Here is a 21,294-nt window from a genome sequence, read left to right as displayed (position 1 = left end):
TATTGATGCAGGTGTGCATGTGTGTGGGACCCAGCATACAGTAGAAATGCTTACTAGCATTCTTCTATTGTACTTGTGTTTTTAAGGGACAAAAAATTCTTGTTTCACTTCTTTTTTTTTTCCTGTTCAGTGAAATATTGCTGAATGCACGTGTAAAATCAATTGTGTAGTATTTTAAAAGAAAGTGTGTATTATAATAGAGTTTGCTTTTAGTAAGGGGGGTGAAATCACTAGCATTCTGCTGCATGGTCCTGACAGGAAGAGGAGATGTGAACAGAGACCAAATCATGTGAATGTGCCAGGGACCAGTGAGGGATGGTTCATTCCCAAGTGATAGAGTGCAGTAAAAAGGCAGGTGGGAGCAGTTGCCACACCAGCAAGAAGCCAGAAGACAAAATGGCAAGTCCAGGTCAGGATCAGCTCCCAGGGCAGTGAACAGGGTCAGACACTGCCTGTGATCACCCAGCAAGGCCACAGTGGTGGTACAAGACAAGGCATGCATTTAACTGCTGGGAACCATGGTGTAGCACAAGCAGGGACCAGGGGTATGGCCTAATTTTAAAAGCAACTCCCAAGGGATTGGAGGGGCAGACACTAAAGACTAGCTTTATCCACAGCAGCTGCCACCAGCAAAAGCACTGACCCTGTACTCCAGCAGCTTAGCTCCTCAACTTAGCCACTAAAACTCCTGGAAGGCGGGTATTCTCTGGGCCTGAGTACTGCAGGAGCTTCCTAACCTCCCAGTAAAATACTAGCTACTCTGATTAATTGTTCATGCTGGTTGACTAACTGTAATAAAAAATGAGCAGGGGCAAATTGTATACTCCCATCGCTCCTACTTTCTTTCTCTGACTGGGCAGCTGCCTCCTTTGCCTGCCCTCAAAGGTGGACCTAGCTTTGATGAAGGTGGGAAAATAGGATGAAGGGATGACACAGTCACTGCTTTGAACTTTTGTACCCTTCAGTGAAGGATGGACAGCAGTGCTGTGAAGTCATCCTGCAAGGACTAATTCTTTGCTGCAGCTTTTGTCTGCCATTGCTATACACACTGACCACGTACAGAGCCAAGAGTCTATATAACATAAGTTAAAGCTCTACATTGCTCAGGGTAAGTACAACCACAGCTAGAGCCTATGTCTCTGTAGACACTTACCAATGCATGTGCCTGGTGGGCAGATATAAGTAGCTGTCCCAGTAGACACTGTAGTGTGAAGAAGAGCTTTCAGCTTTTTCTTCTCACAATGCTGGAGAAAACTAAGGAACTTTACTTTGTGTTACATGCAGCTTTAGCTGTAGTGGGAAAGTCCAAATAACAGCAGCAGTTAAAATAACAATGATGATGGTAAATGGGATTTACTTGAGAGTGTGCCTCTTAAACTCTGTCCCTGACACAGGGAGATAGAACCAGAGAACGTCACAATAACGGGGATTGAAAACATTTTATTGAAAAGAGAGAGGAAAATAGAGTCAGACAAAGGCCTTGAGTAGAGAAGACCCAGTCCCTCTCACCTAGGGTCTTGATCCAAGTTACAGTCTCCACAGTAACTACATCAGTATAAAAAGCTCCAGTATTCTTTTGGTTGGCACAGATCACTGTGTATCTCATTGTGTGGGTGTGCTGCAAGCTGTATCAGTGACACAACCCAGGTTATAAGTGGCCCTCCATACAAAGCAGGCAAGTTGTGTCCGGAATTATTTCACCAAACTGTTAAATGCTGAGCCCTAGAAACAGTCATGAGCCCCAGAAATGGTTATGACGCTGCAACTGACAAGGGACAAGGGACTTTGGGGATGGAGAAGGCTCCCACTGATGGATAGGGAGCAGTGGACCCTTTCCCTCTGGCTTTACAAAAATTGTCATATTTTCCCTTCTTTGCCTACATTTTCAGCCCAGGGAGCGCCCAGCCCTCTTAAAAGGAGTCAGTTGGTAGATGCAGATTCCGCAGAAGACCTGTAGAGGGAGATCCAATCTGCTCTGCTTTGATTATCTCTCCCAACAGCTGAAGCTTGAGACCATCTCAGAGGCAGTCTAGTCTGCTCCTATGAGGTGTCTACCTCTGCTGTGAGTATAGGGATCAACAGATATCATAAGGTCCCTCAGCTGTAACTCTGGCCCATGCAGTCTTCTATGGGCAGGCACCTGCTGTGCAGGCGCTGGTGGTAGCCTTTTGTGTGATGTTCTGAACATTGAAACCAGTGCCACAGGGAGCTATTTTGAGCATCAGTGCAACTAAAAAATCACTTCATGACTGGAAAGATTCAGGTCAGGTTGGGAGGGTATCAGCTGCTGATGTGAGTGGGATTTTCCAGGCTCTTTATTTTTGCCAGGTCCACGGGAACTGTCCAAGCAATTCCTCCCATGAGACAGGATGTTCCAAGAGTCCTAATTCCAATGGGGAGTAGAATCCACAACCTCAGGATGTGTCCCAGCAACTTGACTAAGTCATATCCGGGTTGAGAGGAGTTTCCACCCCACCTAACTCTTCAAGCCAGACATACAAGAGTCATAAAGACTGACAGACAGGAGACAAGAGCAATGCCCTGTTTAAGTATTCAGCTATGAAAGGTCCTATGTGCTCAGGGAGCGTTTGTGTTTCTTTGCAGCATGGTAGTCCGCTGCTTAAGGCGGACCCAGGAGCTGAATGCCCTGATTACTCGTCTTTTCAATCAAATTTCCTATTGCTCATTTTCTGTGTTGTTCCAATGAGTCTTGTTGGCCAGGGAGGTGTAAGGGATGCTTATTGAAAAGTTGGTACATTTGCTGCCTGACAACTTGATGATCTTAGCGTGAGATGTATGAGTTGTTCAAGCACAAGCCTTGGCAGAAGCCATCTTCCCCCCAGAGCAGGGTAAAATTCAACAATACAAGGTACTGCTGGGCTGCAAAGTGAATACTTTATAGACAAGATGCTGTCTACTGTGAAGGGCGATTCTCCTGTCTCCTTTGCAGCTTCTGTAGTGCTGGAGATTGAGCAGATCATCAGCTCTGCAGCAAGGATGTTTGTCTGATACGTTTCAAAGAGGGCTTATTCTCAGCTGCTAAATTTAGCTGATTTCCTTTCTAGTATTTAGCAATAATCTTTTTAACAATACTAGAAAAAGGGTATTTCCCATATTTCAGAGCTGAAGGGAATGTAACAACAGTTATGTTTCCTTTACTCCAAGAACAAAAATATGCCATCCACAACTTAGCGCTGGAAAAAGGCCAAAGATTTTGGTATGAAGAGACTGTATTGCCTGCAGGATGGATATTTGCCAGGGACAGGTCTATGCCCAGTTCCTTAGTGTTTGTTTGGCTATAGTGTCTAAACCACTCTTGAAAATAAGTTCATACCCTGCTAGGTGTTGCCAGTTACATGGTAGTACACAAAAAAATAAGATTCAAACAGGTTCCGCACAGCACTCCCCTTCACGCAACGTTCTATCTGTCCAGATGCTTCAGCCAATGTGTTTAGAGATACCTTCGCATGGAGTTCCAGGCACAGGCTTCACAGGCTTCCCGCCATAACTTCATTCTGCTTTATGGGAGTGTCCACTGTCTCCTTCTTCCCTGTATCTCACTGCTGGGGTCTTCTCAGTCTTCATTCAGGCTCCCACAGTTCTTCTCTCCCTGGCACTAGCATATGAAGAGCAATGAGGTGTTTCTTCAGATCTTCAGGTTTGCCCTCCCTAGTCTTCAGCTCCGACATCCTTGGAGCCGTTGTCATCTGTTGAGAAGGAAGACATCTGTTGGAGAAGGAAGAAGGTATGTCTTGCCAAACTGCTGTGGTCTTTAAAGGACCATGACTGAAGGCAGCTGCAATGTAGGAGGTGTGAAGAGGGTGGGGAGGAACTGGTGTGGCATGGCTGCTGAGCTTGTGATGGGGGCTGCATCATCTCACACTCAGCACGTACTCAGCACTGCGTAGGTCAAAGACAGGGACATACAGTTCCCTTAGCTCCTTCCACAGGGAGCCCTTGCTCCTAGAGGGTCTGAGCTGTCAGGATGCCCAGTGTCCCAGTTCTAGTTGGTCTGTCCTCACTGGCTGACTGTTTTCCCAGCTGCTGTCCTCTCCACTGGAGGAGGTGATTTCTTATGAGTCACCCTCTTCTGGAAAGAAACCTCTGGGTTGTTCCCCCCATGGTGTGAGCAGATGAGGGGGAAGGTATCCGTAACTGTTTTATTTTCAAGGTCTCAGCTGGGGGCAGGAAGGTTGGAAAATGCAGGCTTAAATTCTTAGCTTAGGGTGTCACTTGTGAACAGGAGTCAGACAGAAGCATTCAGGAAACATTCTCACAGACTTTAAACTTGAAAGTTAAACAGTTCTGAAGTTAAAAACAACACAAACTTCTCATTTTTTTTCTTGCACAGGATGGTCTGGTGGGACACAGGAGACCTGAGTTCTATTTCTGGCTCTTGTCACCAGCTTCCTATGACCTTGGACTAGCTGCCTAACCTTTCTATGTGCCTCCATTTCCTTCTCTATAAAGTGGGGGTGATCACATTTACCTGCTTCATGCGGACACTTTTGCAACTTATGTCATAGTGTAAAGATATAGGAAGGGCCATACTGGGTCAAACCAAAGATCTGACTCACCCAACAGCCCTTCTCTGGCTACACAGGAGAGAAGCAGAAACATGGGGCTTGAGTTTTGCTGTCATGGGCTCTCTTCTGGTCTTTCACAAAATAAAATATATATGGAAAACATGACGTAAGTGCATAGGGAGAAGAAATATATTTCTAGTATAGCCCTGGGTGTCTCAAGGTCATTGAAGACCAGCAGAAGCACTGTCAGGCCAGAGTCCTGGAGCATCTTTAGCCCGTGCTGCCCCTTTCTGGCTTCCCTGCTCTGAGCGCCCCATGCTGCTGGCAGGGGACCAGAGCTGGTCCGGGTTAGGCCCTGCACAGGGCAGGCTCCCCATCCCCAGTGAAGTCGGGAAGAGGAGCCTCAGTCCCCGGGGCACGGACAGCGCTTTGGGTTGCTCCGAGCATCCCGCCTGGCAACGGCGGAAAGGCTGCGCGGCACCGGCGTAACCTGGGCCCCGGCCTAGGAGACGGCGGCCGGGCGCGGCGCTGCCGGGGTCTTCTTGCGGAGCGGGAGAGAAGCTCTGCGGGACGGCGATCCCCGGCGCTCAGCCTTCGGTCCGGGAACCGCAACCCCTTTGAGCTCCTTCCCCGGAGGTGCCCAGCGACGGGCAGGCGGCGAGCCCCGCTCCCCGCCCCAGCAGCGCCGTGTCCCCGGTGACTGGAAACCTCCCAGCGCCGGGCTCCGGCGGTCGGGGAGGGCACAGCCGGGGGCGGCAGGGCCGGGAGACCCGCGGGAGAGCAGCCCCGTGCCCGTCGGCGGGCGGGGGACGCGTCCGGGGAGGGCGTGCTCCAGGCGGAGGATGTGGGCCGGGGGGGCGGAAGGGTGCTCGGTGAGGGGTGGAGAAGTTATAAATCAGCGGGGCCGGGGCTGGCTGCTAACTGATGCTCGCGGGAGGTGAAGCTGGCAGGGCGGCTCGTAGTGGACACTCCCTTTCCGCGGGCGGGGAGGGCTCAGGGGCTGCTGGATGTGGATCCGCACCTCGCTGCGCCGTTATCTCCGCTACCGCAGGAGGAGCCTGGGACTGAGGAGAGCCCGCAGGAGCCCGGCCGGAGCTTCTGCCTCTGCCTCGCCGCCGTGGGCAGGGGAAGAACCCTGCGCTCCCGCGGGCAGGACCATGCCCCGCCAGCTGCTCTCAGGGACCGTGCTGCTGGGAGCAGCCCTCCTGCTCGCAGGTAAGGGTCCGCTGGGACCCGCTGCCCCATCCAGTCCCCGCTCAGCGCAGAGCTCTCCGCGACGTGCCCCAGCATCGTGCCTCCTGGGAGGCGCCTCCCGCCTAGCCCCGCCGAACCCTGCTTGGCTGGAGCTGGAGGCACCTGCTTGCCCTCCGCCCCTCTCTCTTGGGCAGAGCAGGGGGAATCGATCCCCGCTTTTCAGAGGGTCGCCAAGCACCGCATCTCAAGTGGCTCTTAGCATTCGGATCCCTGGCGGTGTGCCCCGGGGGTACCAGCGGTGAGGGGTCGCAGTGCATCCCTTGCCCCAGGCAAGGCAGTGATGCCGGCGGCAGGCTTTTCTGGGCACAGGGATCAACCAATCTGGGAAATGTCCGAACCGGTGCATCACGGAAAGGGAGCATGTCTTGGCCGCAGGGCAAGCTTCTTTCCTCCCCACTTTGTTTCCAAGTGTCAGCCTCCCCCGTGAAGCAGAAAAGGTGCCGTTTTCCTTCTCAAAAATCCAGGTCCTACTACCTCCCGCCCGGGCGGGAGAGCGGAGCGTCGGTCGGGGCTGCCTGCGGGGGGTACCCGGCGTGCGTCTCTCTGGAGAGTGGGATGGAGCTGCTCTACGGCGCCTGCATCCCTCAGTGCTGCGTGTGCCGGGACGGATCAGTGCGGATTTACTTTTCTTAACAGAGTCTTATTTTACTTTGAGCGAGGAGCCGGCTCTGCTGGGCCGGAGCGTCGGCGGGCAGCAGCGCGTCCCAGCGCTGCGTTGGTGGTCACCTGGGAGCTCGGGTGCGTGGGGCCGGGCAAGGGCAGGTCCGCCGTGGACTTACGGCACCGCAGGGCAGCCGACCCATGGGGCTGCCCTACGGAACAGATCGGAGCTGGTCGGCGGCTCCGCAGCCTTCGCCCACTGGGTCTCCCCTTGTGCACCCCGCGGTGCCGGCGCGCAGCATCGCCGGCGGACAGCGACAGCAAGCCCTGTCTCTGGGAGGAAGAGCCCGAGCTGCCCCCGGGCCAGGCGTCGAGGCCAGCGGCGGAGCAGCGCGGTGTTTCTGCTTAGCGGTGCTGTTTCTGCTTAGCGGTACTGCCTCCCGATCCGCCGCGCTCCCCAGCGCTGGCGGCCCGAGGCTCGGCCCGTCTCTCAAGGCTGAGTCCGCGGGAGCGGTCTCTGCGCGGAGCGGTGCTGGAGCAGCCCTAGCGTGGGCTGCCCGCGCTGCCGTCCGGCGGCAGCTACGTCCCGAGGCTGCCGGGCAGCAGAGCTGGCGGAGCCGCTCCGACGAGACGTTTTCCTGCTCGGGAAGTGCTGATTCATCAACTTTGGTGTAGCTACATGGGTATTATTATTATTTTTTTTTTCTCCCTTTCTTTTCCCCAGGAAAGTGCTAATTTCCCCACATTATTTGTCCCTGCCAAGGAGGTTCTTATGCCCAGGATGAAATAGGCACAGGCATGGGACACCCATCCTGGATACAGGAAATGGGGGTTTCAGATCCTTGCGAGGCTTCCTTCACAGCTTGAGCTTGAACTTCGGCGTCCCGCGCCCACATGGGCTCCTGCAGTGAACAGTTCTGCAAGGGGACTGGCTTCCTCTTTCCTGCCGGAAAGGTTTTCCATTGCGCAAATCATGGCAAACCCACTGCCCAGGGAGAAGATGGACCCTGGGAGCTAGGGGCCTTAAGAGTCCCTGGTTCACCTTCCTGTTCCAGGCTCTGTCAGGGATATGGGCACCCTAGACCAGTCCCAGTGGGGAAAACTTAGCTTGTTCAGGGGAAAACCTGGTCCTCTTAGTGCTCGGGGCATTCATCCTTGGGTTGGTTCAGGTGTGGTAGGCATTGCAGAGGTGCTTCTCTGTAGCTTGGCTTAGTGCCTTTACAACCATTTTGCTGGAAAGGCATATCCCCCCATTAAGTGTACAAGAGATTGTGATCCAAATTATGAATTTAGACTTTTTCCAAACTCTTAATATTTTTTTTTCATTTTCTTTCTTTTTTTTTCATTTGCATGGAAAGTCTCAACGCTATGGATGAAGTGATGGGATGTATTGTACCATGCAGCACTCCATGCATTTCTTCCCATTTCACCCTCCTTTCCTGCGTATTTACTTAAAACTATTAGTCGAGCTGTCCAGCACTTCCCATTTCAAGTGTTCTTGATGAAACTGATTCATCACCACTGTATGGCCCACTCTTCTAATTCAGTCTTTGCGGGTGTCTGCTGAGCTTCCATTTCCTGGCAAGTACTAGAGGAGATTCAGAGAAATAGGCAGTGGTTCAGGAGTTACTAGAGAGAGCTTTATAAGGAAGCAACAGAAAGAGGTCTTTTACCTTATACATATTTAATAATTTAAATTTCCCCAAAGCAATATTCAAGCTGCAAGCTGTGACAGTCCCCATTTGAAAAATAAGATTAAGGAAATTGTTTCTTTGACATGTGTGTGTTAGATGCTTCAGCTCTCTTGCATTTCTATGCACATGCGTATTTTGGCTAACATGGGAAAGAGCAATACTTTAGTCTGTGTTTTGTATATATATTTATTTCACAAACTGTATTGCATACATTTATGCCAAAGACTGCATACATAATGGTCAGCATGAAAATGTTGTTGCCATATAAAATTCAATCTCCCAGGTTGCATGGCAATTATTTTAATTGGTAGCATGTGGGAATGTGAAGCACTGGGTTTAAACCCTGAAGAGATCAGATTCTACATCAGATTGAGGGTTATGTGGCTGCATTTCCAGAAACATAAAATGATAATTTGGCTGTGTTTCCAGCTTTCCACACCAAAGCAATACCTCATAATTAGCAACTAGGAGGTAGTTACTCTATTACAGTCTTATCTGTGAACAGTGCAATATGAATCTCAGTTACTCCAGTTGGATCAGGCTCATCAAAATCCCCAGCAAATGACAAACTTTTCAATTTCATGGTCAGATGGAAAAAAAAGAAGGAAGAAATTCCAGGTCAAATCTAATCAACGCTGAGGTTAATTTCTTACAATAACTAACCGGACTTCTCTGAAAGTGCTATTCTGGTAGATGTTCACCCGTTAAGATTTCAATTGGATTTAAGTTCTTACTGAAGCAGCTGTACACATATGCAGCTACAGTGGTCTAACCTGGGATTAGGGCTGGAGATCTTACTAGAGTCCAAAAAAACTGAGTTTCCCACTTCTGGATCTTCATGGAAACTGGGCTCCCTTAAAAATTCCAGTCTGCATTCACATCAGGGAGAAGAGTTAGACCCCGCTGCATAACACGGGCTTTTAAGAAATGTATACATGGAGTTTAAGTATCAAACTTTCTGGCATTGCTAAAGAAAATCACTTTCATCACCTATGTTTTATTAGACAGGTGTTTTGCTCATATGCTGGACACAAAGCTAGATTTCATTCTCTTATAGCTGGTATAAATCTGGAGCAATTCCTTTGGGCAAGGCTAGCATCTTCTAGATTCACAGCTCCTGCTGGAGGAAATCGGGACTTGGGACTATGCCCTAGTTAAAGATCTTCATATGCAGAAGCAAACGCTGCATTTAAAACCCTAAAATTTTGCTGCTGGGAAGATTTGAAGATTTCTTCTTTTTTTTTTTTGTGGTCTTGGCTGGTTGGTTTTTTTTTACATGTGAACAATGACAAACAAGCTGAGCCTATTTTTTATCAGATGCTTCAAATACTGAAACCAGTAGCCCTTCACACTGTGTGGGTGTGTAGCACAAAAGGAAATTGTACAGATTTTCAGGACAGTTGCTGAGTCCTTTCACTTTAATGTGGTTTGGAAACTTCAAGCACAATGTTTATCAGCTTGCTAGTTTTTGTGTCCGACTGAGATTGGGAAAGGAAGAAACTCAGCAGATGAGGGTTAAGGTTCAACATTTCAGAAGTCTCTGTCCTGTGGGGCTTTATCAGCAAAATGGTTCTTTGAATACCCCAAAGTCAGGGATTGGGACTTCCTGCTGCAGCCCCAGAAGGAGAGGAAAGTGAGACTGAGGCTAGAGAAGCTTTACCATGAAGCGTGGGATGCCCCACCACAGTCACCTCTGCTCTTGGAGGCAAATCTCTCTGGTTGGTGTGAGACCTTTCAAGAAGTAAACTGCTACCTCCACAGACACCTTCATTGTTAGTTCTTTCTTCCCCCAGCAGTAGCTTTTTTTCTCTCTATCAGTATTTGTAGGAATGTAGGGAAATGTTTCTGTGCATATTTGAGCAGGGATTCCACCCATGGATAACACCAGGCTCTTCTCTCTCTGCCCTTGTGATGCATCCTTACTACACATATTCCTGCAACTGAGAAACAACCTTTCCCAAGTATTACAGCTGGGAACAGCCTGACTTGGTCACCATGTGGGGACCGCTCACCCTGAAGTTGGTCCCATGATTGTCAGGAAGGTGCCCACACAGTTTTCTCCTATCAAGATGCAGAAGTTCAGTTTCATTCCCCCAAGGTTGGAAGTCAGCATTGCATAAACCCTGCTAGTTAAAAGAAAATGATGTGCTGCAAGCAGCAGATTGAAAAGCAAAAATACAGGCATTAGTGTTCTTTCCAAAGCCAAGCATGGCACAATGTCATGCCCTTTGTGCCCAGCAGAATTAATTCATGCTGGAACTTAGCAAAGCAATAACAGATTGAGAAACACAAGGGTGTGGGGGAAAAGATTTGAAACTATATGTTTTAGAGGTACTTTTCTCTGAAACTTAAGTCTTGAGCCATAGAGATGTATGGAGAAACTTGGACCGGGAGTGTGGATGACTGTTTCTTGTGTATTAAGTTATGTTTGGTATTTGGATTTTTGTGTGGTGTGGTGTTTGGAAATGTGCCAGCCTAAAGATGAAGAGAAGGATGATTTTGCTTGTGATGCGTCTGTATTAAAGACCATTATAGATGCTTGTGAAACACCTAAGTGATTTATTCATCATCTTCCCAGACTTCTTTTTGGCTTGTGTTAATAGAGAATCAAAAGGTTCATGTTCCTCATGACCTGATTTTACTATCTTGACTTTTTTTTTCATCAAATCCCACTTGATTTTCATTACCAAAATCAATTTGTCCATGATAGGGTGCATCAACCCGATTCGTTGTTGTGCTGAACCTACAATGTGAAGTCATCCCTGTAACATATTTAGATGGCAGCACTATCCAGTGTGTTGCGGTTGACGCTGAGTTCTGTTTGCGTGACTTTTCTGAATGGTGAGGCCCCTCTTCCAACATCCACTGATACGTGTCACTAAGCCCTGCTAAATGCAATCCCTTCTAAATTTTATTCCATCTTTTGGAGTTATGGCCTTGAAACAATGTGCTCTTTGCTATTAGAGCAGCTGAAGGATGGGGAAGTGGTTAGAAGGAAGCTGTTTCTAGGACTTCAGTGGGTTGAAGATGCTGTGGCAATACGGTGACATTATTTCCGTGCAGTGCCTGGAAGTGGGGGTGGAGTAGGCAGGGCATGGTGGCCCTCACAGAGCTGGAGACCTGTGAGCAGATGTCTCTATTCCTCAGAAGTTCCCTTGGGAAGCCTGTGCTCTGGGAATAGGACCCCCTGCTTAGTGCGTGGGGAGTGGGAAGGGATGACTGTGAGGGCGTTTCATGAGAGGAATTTCACAATTTCACATAGTTCACTTAAGCGTCCTTCCTGTGGGATTCTTCCTTGCCACAGAGTGAAGGAATTTGCCCCTTTTGTTCCGATTGTCATTCCTCTGTGGAAGAACCTCTCATCAGGATCACCATGGACTAGTGTTAAGAGAAGCGTGAGAGTTGCCATTCTGGATCAGACAAGGGCTCTGTTTAGCTCCAAGTCATGTCTCTGCTGGTGTCCAGCATCTGATCTTCAGGGGAGGCTCAAGGAACCTTGCAGGAAGCAGTTATCTGATAAAAATCTCCAGAGAGGAAATTTATTTGTAGAAGGATCTAAAATCCATGATTATTTAGTAGAAACTATGGGATTGAGGGTTGAGGAAACTAAAATTAACATCTGCCAAAATTTAGGTGTTGTATGTGTTTATGGCAAATAGATATAACACAGTGGGATTAAGTTGCATTATACTGTGTAATACAGAGATTTTTCTTCTGATGCGCTGGTAGCGGTTTGGGTGTAAACCCACCTTTTATCGTCTCATGAAGTGCTGTAATGAATGTTTGTCCTGATCTATTCTCTAAATATTAATAATTATACATTTTCCAAAGTAAACTGGGGCATAGGCAAGCTTGCCAGAAACTTCTACATGTATACCTACTGTAGACTTTGTGGTTATGATTATCATTTAACTTCAGAATGGGTTTAGTCTCTTGAGTTGTTGCAAGGGATTCCTCTGCAGATTGTAGGGTGGATGGAAAGTCAATTCCCAACCTTGGCCTTTTATTTTTTTTTTTGTCTTGGAACGCTACAGGACAGTTCAGCCTTAATGATGGAGCATCGGAAATAATAACCGTCAGCTTTCAGCAAAGTGGAAATCCTGAAACTTTGCTTCAAATTTTCTTTTATATAGTTCCTAATTTATCTCTCTGTGCACAGCTTGATGAATAGTGCAGCCCCAGATTAATTTGACAGGCCTGTGTCGCTGGCTGAGCTGGCATGTTACTGTCAGGTAGGCAGTTTGTATGTCTATATGAAACAGTCTTCCAGTTCCATCCTGTTATATTGCTTAATTTTTCCTGCCAGGGAATCTGTAACAAATCTAAGCATGAAGTTGGTAAAGAAATTTAATTTGGTCAAGAAAATGAACCCCCTTATTCTGTGTAGGAATTCTAAATTATTTGTGTGTCTGTTTTAATGCACAGAAATGTTTTGGTTTTATACCATATCAATACATATTTATTGCACTAGTTAGTTAATGGGATAAACTTTTCTCAGAAATATTGAACTGATGATTATGTGCTGGGATCTGTTCATGGCGGAATTAGAGCAGAGGCACAGTGATTGCTGACGTGTCAGTAAGTGATAGAGTAGATCTGATAGCTCATGGACATAATATGGGTAGAGCTACCTACTCTCCTGTAAGCAGCATGAGCTTAACCATGTGTGGAGGTGTGAAGGCATACTCCTGAGTGAATGCCAGTGGCTGATCTCATGGGATTGCTTTTGGATGGGCAGATGATGGAGTCACAACTGCAGTTCTGATACTACTCTTGCTTTTCTCAACTCACACCATCTGTATGCATTTTGCCCCTTGGTGTGGTTTGTCTCAGTGATGATCCCATAAGAGTTCATACTGGAGGTGTTAGACTATACATTTGGCTTCCCATTTTCAGTTCCATATGCTCAATGGGAAATAAAAAAGTTGTTGGTTTTATAAAAATGTTGGCAGGTTTTATTCCCACTCTGTTTTTTTTCTCTTGATATAGCTAATGAAACGAGCAACTTCTCCAGGCTATATAGTGTCAAAGGTGTTCATTTCAGATGGTAAGTTTCTAGAGTTATTAAAGCTGGACGCATAAAAGAGGTAACTAAGGTTATTTTTTTTTCTCACGGTTTTTCTGAATGTTAAATTTTGAAATTTATTTTTAATTGGCATTATGTAAAGTGCCCATGCTCATGCACAAAAGTAATCTGGTGACTTTAGCACAGACGGGACACAACCTTCTGGTGAAGGAAGTGCCTTCAGACAGGTGCTGTGTGGGCACAGGGCACTGAACTGAGTGGTCTTGGCTGTCCAGGTATGATGGGAGGTGGTAATAGTTTTAATTGGTAGTAACTTTAGCCAGATTTATTTCAAATAACCAACCGTGATTTCAGTGTCTTAAATTTCTGAATCTACTTTTTTTTAAATTAACAACCTCTCTCCTGTTCTTTAATAAAATGGCTTTACCACAGGCTCTTCTGTAGGCAACTAGGGCAAATACTGGCAAAACGTTGGACAATTATTGGGGAAATACATATTTGTTCACATCTACAGCTATAGACCATATTGGCATAATGGTGTGTACTGCTCAGAGGTGTTAAGGAAGTACTATCAGAATTGTACCTGCTACGTTTTTACCTCCTGCGTGTTTTGCTTTGCCTCCATAGCACCTAATCTTATATCAGCGTGCATACACATCTAGGGACAGCAAACACATACAGATAGTGGATAAACTCTTATCACTTGCTGTGAGATACAGAACCAAGAGAGTAAGGGCACACTAGCTCAAATAATAGACACATGCATCTTTCTGTATCTTTGGAGGCCTTTCTTGGGGAGTTGCATTTCTGTTTGTCCTGCTGACGGATTTCTAGTTCCAAGGTGCGGAGTCACAGAGTCAAGGCATTTTCAGTCTGCCCAGGACTCTTCTGATCTACTGTGATAAACCTTATGCTGTTCATTATAATGGAGTAGTATATAGCAGAGTATTATGATAGAGTAATATCATTCAGCAGCCCAATGTTCTCATCCGTTAACATATTAATTTTCTTGTCTGGCTGTTTTGTCCTGATGGTGCTTTAAACTCTTAAATTATAGTTGAGATTAATGAGATTTAATGATTTGTTCCAGAAATCACTTGTCATATGTTGCAGAACATCAGACTGGATAATTGGGATGTTTCTTCTGGAACTGAAAGGGACAAACTAATGAATTGATGATTTTTATGCATTGATGTATACTTTATAAGTGGCTTCCAACAACTTTCTTGATTTTGAAAGCAGATGAGAATGTATTTCAGTCACAACAGCAGCATGTGTGAGTAATAGATCCATTGAGGAGTGGTAGAGCTCGAGCTGCTGCTTCTGCCCTGAGCGTGTTCTGTTTGCTGGCCATGGTGCCCTTCTTTGCACAAGCGGACAAAGCTACCTTGCAGTCCAAAGACCCATGTGTCTGTTAACCTTTGCAGGTCTCTATGGCACCACAAAGTTCTGGTTTGACTGAAATGGTGGTTGGAATTTGTTGCTTCAGATCATGAGCTTGCTTATCTAGACAATTGTCAACGTCAGCTGAGACAAAGATGCTCTCTCACAGATAAGCTGTTCTGGTTTCTCTTCTGCAGATTTCAGGTGTGAAACTTGGATTTGTGTCAGAGAAGTGGTGTGAAATTAAATGTATGAAGGACTGTGAGGTCCCCTTTAGAACTGGGACCAAGATGGCATCTGAAAGACTTTGAGAAATGGCTCTGAATCTCAGGGTGGCTCATGATTTAGCACTGTAGGTGTTTTCTGGAGGCTCTTTCTAGGCAAAAGCAATGCTTTTCCCTCTGTGTGCAGGAACCAGGCTGCGTTGCCTGCTTTGCCAGTGCCTGAGCACGAGAAACCCAGGTGACACAGGTGAGATGGGGACTATTGCTGCCATGGAGATAGAAGAGTGTCTTCTTCAAGTAGCAGCTCTTCCCAGCCACCAGCAATCACGGAAGTAGAAAGCTTAGAAAGCTTCAATATCCAGCGTGATCCCTTTTCCTTCTGGTCCTGTGGGAGGACCAGGCCAGACTTTCACACTTCAAGCAGGAAAAAAAGAAAATTGTTTTCCAATCACCATGCAAATTTTGAGACAACTCTGCCTAAAACTTCTCCTATCATATTAATGCAAGTATTGATGCTGAGGAGAATCTCAATGTTCATGAAACTAGGAGGACCTGTTGGTCAACATTCCTCATTATGGTCTGATGTAAATTTTAAATGGCTCTTCAGAGTTGACCACAAGTTTTTTTCTCTTTCTCTTTCCTTTTTTTTTGAAAAAAAAAAATTTTTTTTTGAGTGATTTGTTGTAATGATGTAATTGGAATTACTATGCATAGGTACAACTGTCTGACAAAAAAAAGGTTATACTCACTTACAGAATGGCCTGAAGTACCTAGAGGAGATGGTAATATGATAGCTCGTCAAGAAGAGCTCTGAAGTAAAGAAAATTACTGATATTCTATTTTTCCTTACAAAATGATTATGTGATTCTATGAAAACAGAGGAAAGCTGTATAGCTCATATGATGCTGGCTGATAGCCATGTTCTGGTTAAGGTGCTGCTACATAGCAGAGTCAGCTCATTTTCACTGAAGACACACTGAAGGTCAACTCACTGGATGCTACTGTGCCCCTAAGAATCTGGTCCGGATTCTGCAATTGCTTATTAGTTGCACCCATAGGTATTCCCATTCCCTTCAATGGGATGACTCCTAAGAAAGTGCTCATGATCAAGAGTAAAGTCCTGGGCTGCATTTGAACTGAATGACCCATGTTTTAAGGAGCACAGAGAGGTGAAGACCCTATTAAGCAATCTCATGCACTCTCCAGTGCAGGAGTGCCTTCTACAAAATACATTTTGGCTGAATGTGTTTGAATCAGGAGGAAATGATATTTGATGGTAAAAAACACAAAGGATTGGTTATGTTTAACAAGCCTTAAAACATGTGTAAATCCAACAGTGACTGAAACAATTACTTCATGATGGATAACTTTATTGCCCACAGATGGCACTTTAAACCCAAAAGGTCAGATTCTTTGTATACACTGAAATTGCAAAGATAAACTGATCATTCTCCTTAACCTCTCATTGTGTGGGTGAAAAAATATTAGTCAACATGTTCAGGATAACTGGAGTGGTTGGAAGACAGTCACTCAGCCTCAAATTATGAAGAAGATGTTAAAAGGCCACCAAACCTGTTAACTTGAAGGAAATTTCTGATAGCTTCTTTTTTTTTTTAACTAACCCATAAAGCCAGCTTTTGGGTTTGCTTTCTTTAGTCAAAGGTAGCAGAAATTCACAGTATATGAAAAGAAATTGGAAAGTAGAAGCTGGATAAATCAGAATGGGGATAATAATCCAGAATGTGCTCCTGCTTTTCTGTTCAGCAGATCTATCCTTTTAAAAGAAATTGAGATGTAGATGAAATGTGCATAGTTACTCATTTGTCTGTAGAACTGAACTTACACATCATATTGGAAAATACATGCATGTTCATTTATCTTTGATTACTAGTAATCAGTGGTTTTGGTTAACAGATCATTTAAATGTTTATTTCATTCAGGAAGAGGATCACCTCCTTTTTTGCAAGGCAGAAAGTAATTGAAGAAAATTTATTCTTGCCTTGCAAATTACAGATTACACCCTCTTAAAATAAAGATTAGTCTTTCCCTTTTTTTAGACAGAATGGCTAACTTTTGCAATCTAAATTAATGTTTGCTCATTAATTAAGCAACCCTGTTGACTGACTTTCATATGTATCTAATAAGACTTCTGAAGCAAATAGAATATACTCCCAAAAATCACTCCTTTCCCTATGGCAGGAGATTCCTCAGTTATCAGGATTAATTAGTTCTCCTGTTGTCACATGAAAAGAAGTTGCACCCCCCGATGTAGGTCAGTGTGAGGGTAGACTGCTGATGGTCGCTTAGTGACAGGCACAATAAGTGAACATGTCCTGTTGAGCCATGACCCTTCAGAAAAGACTGTGTCAAATAAAATGCCCAGAGAAGGTACCTAGAAAGCATAATCTGCTTCCAAATATTGACAGTAGGAATTTTCCTGCCATTCTCCTTCCTTTCTCTTTTCTGAGAAACATGTAAAACTCTATTGGATTTGTACTCTGCGCCTGTTTTGAGGCATTAAAAAATGTAAGGAAGCTAATGACCCATGAATAGATAGGATGTCAAATAAACCTATTTTTCTTGAAGACTTAGAATCTTGCTGGTAAAAGCATTGTCTCACATACTTGTAAAAGCAACATTGTTGGCTTGAAATAAGATTTACTTCAGGTTTTTTTCAGTGAAAAACTAAATGAATAAGTATGTAACAAATCTGATATGTCATGCCAAATACACTGATGTCCGGTCTTGAATCTGAATATGATTAACTACTGGAATTAAGTGTCTAAATTTTACTTGAATTCAATGATAAAACTCTGGTTTATAGTAATGGGAACAAAGCTGGACAAACACCAAGCACTCATTGAGATCCCACCCACAATATTTACAGATATTGTGCCGTCTTTTAGATATATGTAACATGTGTAAAAGGGCAAAAGCTTGAACATGTACCCAATATATCTGGGTTTCTTTGTTGCCTACAGGATGGGTGAAAAGATCTGGGTGGGTTGTTTTGTGTTTTGTTTTTTATTTCATTTGACTTCAATAACTCTGAGGCAGATCTTCTGACATGCAGGCTTCCAGGCTGTCTTGTTTGGTATGCTGAATTTAAAGCAGATCTCGAGATTTTCTTGTGGACGTCTTTGCTTATATCACTGTGAAGTTATCAAGAGTTTGTAGCATTTATAATGGTTTCTTGCCATTCACTTTTGGCAGACTTTGAAAACAACAGTAGCCTACACACTCAAACTGGTCTTCGTGTCTCAGCATGATGCTGCGTGGCTGGTTCTGCTTCTGGTCAGGGTGCTGGTGCTGAGCAAAGCCAAACACTCAGCACCAGCCACTACAGACTTGCTTTCACTGCCTGTCACTCACATGGATTTTCCACTTTTCCATTGGTTTTACACTGGAAGGAACCTACATGTTGCTGTCTAGCAACTTTGTTGAATGTTGTTAACTCCAGCAGCTGGGCTTTGATCCTAATGGAATCTGGTCTGGCAGACTATTACTGATAGCTTTTTCATACATATTGAACTGTCTGTATACACTGTTGCTTGCTTTCAGCTTTTTTAGAGCTTGAAATAAGAAGTTCAGGGAAGCTTGAGGCCAGGTTCCCCCCTGAAGTAAGGAACAGGATTCATAAAGCTGAAGATGAACACTGCGTTCTTTGGAGAGCATCTGAGCCTCCAATTCTAGGATGACAAGAGGAATACAAATGAAATGCAGGAACATGGTAGTTTTGTGAAACTGTCAGATTGTTTAGCTGGAGGGCATTGACGGACCCACTCAACCAAAGTGTTTGGGTTTTTCTTCAAGAAGCTGCCTAAGCTCTTATACCATCTTATCTCAGCTTCTCAGTGTTTAGTTTCAAGGACAGCACTTGAGTAGACTCATAGACTGTAAGCATCTATGGAAGACTCTCATAAAAGCGTGGTGTGTTCTTAGGGAGACCTGGCATTTCAGAGTTGAGATCCATAAATGGTAGGTGAGAATATGCATGTTTGCAATATATCATGTAACAAATCGTTTCTTCAGAGATCTGCTGCATCATTTTTGTCCCTTCTTAGCAGCTGGCAAAATGTGTTAATTTCTAGCTAGAAGTATGATTGTCCAGAGAAATCAGAGAGGAAATATGTGTATTTGTACAGCATCATCATTCAAATTTCTGGTAATATTTGCACTGCAGTTCAGAGAGCCTCTTTATTCTCAAGGTTTGTTATGCCCTTGCTTGAAGCCTGTTTAAGTGAGCTATAATTTAGTTTAAGTCTAAGTTTAAGTGTACCCTTTAAATCTTGTTTTGAAGAGGGATGGATGATAGTATATACAGGAAAACTACTGGAGCCACAGCTTAAGTAAGATACATGGGGCTAAAAAGAAAAATGCACATAAATGTAACTAACTTAGATGCCAAAGGTTAATTAAAAGTTAGTTAACCCCTACAGTGTACATTTCCTATATTGCTGAGGGAGAGAAACGGGTCTCTGAACACCTCTAACAAACAGATTTGCAGACCTAATTAGCTATTTGCTTCTCTTCATGGCTAGTGCTAGAAGTTCCAGAAGGTGATTTAGACCTCTTGTCTCCACTGATGTTATAGTGGAATCGCCAGGAAATGCTGACAAATGAAGCAAATCTGGCTCCTAAAAGCAAAACCTATGCCCCCAAACCAGTAGATGAGGGCAGCACCTCTTCACCTTTTGTACAAAATACTTGTGCTTTGAGCATCTCTCTCCAAAAGTGGAGACTTGGTGTCTAGGCTTTTCTCAGACTGAAGGAGTTCAAGTCTACATCTCAGAACAAAGTTTTGCTATTCAGCCTCTAATCTGAGGCAACATCTGCTGCTGGGTGAAAGCTGCTGAATTTGGAGCAGCCATTGACTTTGGAGTGTTTATGCAGCCGAAATTCAGTTGCCAACCTCAGCCGGAGTTGGTGTCCAAAAGCTCCTTCTACAGTCAGCAAAGGAGGAGACCTTTCCAGTGGATGATACATAGCAGCCAAATAACATTTGTGTATTGCTAGTATGTTTGGTGTGTATGGCTGTTCATATTTGGCTATGATAGGGACCTCTTGAAAGAGCTTTAAATAGGTAAACTGAAACTGTACTTGACTGAGTTCTAGTGGAAAATCTGCACTACACTTGTTTACGTGATGCTCCTTTTCTTGTATGTTGACAACAGAATACTTGGAGTAAAGTGATCCAGGATGCCCTCTGCTCCTCTCTCACAACACCGAAATCTTCACAAATTGCGTTCAGATCCAGATTTAGACTTACACTGGTTTTTTACTTGAACTGTTTGAAAATATTTTCTTGTTATGTTTCTTGCTTCTGGAACACTTTGCTGTCAGTGTGAGGGCAATGGGATGGATCAAGGACTGTTTTTTTCCCCAAGGAATGCAATTCTGTCTGCTTGCCATGAAAGCTTTTGTGACTGTAGCCTATTATGGGGCAAATATATGGGGCCTTTCCAGGACTTGCTGTCTAGATGAAAGGGAAGGTCCAATGTTCCTCTAGTTTTCTGACCATGGGGCTCTTTCATGGACTCTAAACATTACCTTCACATGGCCTGTGAGAAACTGCCTGGATGTTTTCAAGTGTCCTAAGCCACCTCATGTGCTGCTGATACCCAGGGTTTCATGTATACCAGAATGTTCTGGCCATGGTTGGGGCATATTGACATGATTGCTTTCTCAATAAACTGCAAATCTGGTCTGGAAGGTGCTTGATCTTGTTCTCAAAATTTAGCGTAAAGCTGTCCGGTTACCTTTTGACACCACTTCACTGGTAGGAAGCCTGCAGCTAGTGAGGGACCGTAGGTAACAGTGCTGGGACCTTCAGTCAGGAAGGGAAGATCCTTAATCCCTTTTCACTTCTTCCAGAGCAGTTACAGCTTTCCAGCAAGTGGCTTGAGCAAGAGTTCAGTATCTTAGAGATCAATATGTGGCTCTTGCCATGGAAGTGGCTGACTTTTGCCCTTGCCATTGAAGGGGCTGTCATGGTGGTGTTTCCTAAGGAAATGCAGCCAGCGGTGCTTGAGGGCATGCTTCCCTGGTTAGATATGTGACTGCAAAGTCCTGAACTTTCCTTATGGTCTGCTCAGTGAACAATTTGAGAGCAAAGTCGCTGACTGAAACTTGCATAGCTTTCATTCCAGCTTTCTTTCCTGAGTAATTCTTGTGGAAGATTATGTGAGTCCTGAGTCAGGACAGCAGGAAGAGAGTATGTGCGGTGAGGGGGGCACCCCATTTTCTTTGCTTTTCCCTTCCATTGTAACATCATAAATGTGAGTGGACTGGACACAGAATGATTTGTCATTGTTAATGTTTGGGTTTTTTTTCTTTTCTTTGTTTTTCTAGGATCTAGTTCAGGATCAAAATTAAAAGTTCCTGAGTTGAGTATAAATGGCACACAGCACGTTGTTCAAGCAGGACAGTCTTTAGACCTCACCTGCAGGTAACCAGCTGAGTTGGGTTCTGATAATTTGGCTGAGAGTTCATACACCTGACACTTTTTTTTTTTTTTTTTGTAACTGAAATTAGAAAAAAAATGAAAGCTGATGTTGTGGGGAAAGGTGGAGAGTGAACTTCAATGG

The 21,294-nt window shown here is 44.9% G+C and overlaps 1 protein-coding gene across 2 annotated transcripts in view; it reads left to right on the top strand.

Moving 5' to 3' along the window:
- Positions 1 to 5,423: 5,423 nt before the first annotated feature.
- Positions 5,424 to 21,294, top strand: part of FLT1 (fms related receptor tyrosine kinase 1) — a 110,455-nt gene continuing 94,584 nt past the window's right edge. The window contains exons 1-2 of one of the 2 annotated variants that reach the window (XM_057410382.1): positions 5,424 to 5,741; positions 21,059 to 21,155. In XM_057410382.1, the coding sequence (XP_057266365.1) occupies positions 5,534 to 5,741; positions 21,059 to 21,155 (305 nt within the window). In that variant the 5' untranslated portion in view covers positions 5,424 to 5,533. The remainder of the gene's footprint in view (positions 5,742 to 21,058; positions 21,156 to 21,294) is intronic. The other variant, XR_008972283.1, reaches the window with a different exon arrangement.

The sequence above is a fragment of the Pezoporus wallicus genome, unplaced genomic scaffold (assembly GCF_028554395.1).
Source record: "Pezoporus wallicus isolate ANWC-B61680 ecotype Strahan unplaced genomic scaffold, APGP_CSIRO_Pwel_v1 contig_1876, whole genome shotgun sequence".
NCBI lineage: Eukaryota > Metazoa > Chordata > Aves > Psittaciformes > Psittacidae > Pezoporus > Pezoporus wallicus.
The sequence above is the reverse complement of the archived record's forward strand: the minus strand, read 5'-3'. Positions and strand labels throughout refer to the sequence as shown.